General features: G+C 26.9%; 1 protein-coding gene across 6 annotated transcripts in view; it reads right to left on the reverse strand.

Moving 5' to 3' along the window:
- The window catches only part of LOC100187226 (eIF-2-alpha kinase GCN2), a 27314-nt gene that overhangs the window by 17702 nt on the left and 8836 nt on the right, over positions 1-776 (reverse strand). Inside the window, exon 13 of one of the 6 annotated variants that reach the window (XM_026836280.1) lies at positions 96-263. The exons of the other annotated variants lie outside the window; for them this stretch is intronic. Coding sequence (XP_026692081.1) covers positions 96-263 — 168 coding nt within the window. The remainder of the gene's footprint in view (positions 1-95; positions 264-776) is intronic. 6 annotated transcript variants of the gene reach the window in all.

Below are 776 nucleotides of genomic sequence, written 5' to 3' on the forward strand. Positions count from 1 at the left end.
GTTTCCATTCTTCCCCCCACCGTACTATATAAGTTATAAAATCTATTCAACCCAAAATAAATCCACAAACCACTATACACTCCTAGCCTACAAACCTTGATAAATTCATGATCCAAGAGTTCAGATGTTGTATAACGAAGCCTGTCTTCAACCACAAGACATTTCTCAAGAAAGTTTTGGAAAACCAGTGGAAAGCTCGCAGGTATTTCTGGGGGATAATCCTGTATTGTTTGTCCTTGTGAAAGTGACAGTATCAACATACCCTGAATGATACAAATAATAAATTAAAATATAAATTATTGCTTCAAACCATAATTTATTAAAAAATTAATTATTACTTTAAAAAATAGTTTAATAAAAAATACATTAAAAAACAAAAAAAATTATTTTAAAATATAATTTATTAAAAAATAAATTAAAAAACAATCATTACTTTAAAAAATATTTCATGAAGAAATAAATTACTGATCAATTAAAGGGATTTACAATATTTAAAGTCCCTAGATTTTATGAAGATTTTTTAACTTCAATTGGGATGAAACAAATGAATAGGTTATATGCTTATCTGGTTATGTTACATTGTTCAAATATCACCAGTCAGTAGACCCATAGCCCTATACTATATAAATCGGCCAAAACAGCTATTTTAGATTTTAAATAAGTCTGGCTGCAACAATTCACATACATTACAATTAGGTTTTAGTACAAAAAACAGATACAAAATGTTCTTTTAGAGGATTTGGGTACAATTTTATTTGAGAACAAAATATATAGAA

Source organism: Ciona intestinalis, chromosome 10 (assembly GCF_000224145.3).
Source record: "Ciona intestinalis chromosome 10, KH, whole genome shotgun sequence".
NCBI classification, from domain to species: Eukaryota; Metazoa; Chordata; class Ascidiacea; order Phlebobranchia; family Cionidae; genus Ciona; species Ciona intestinalis.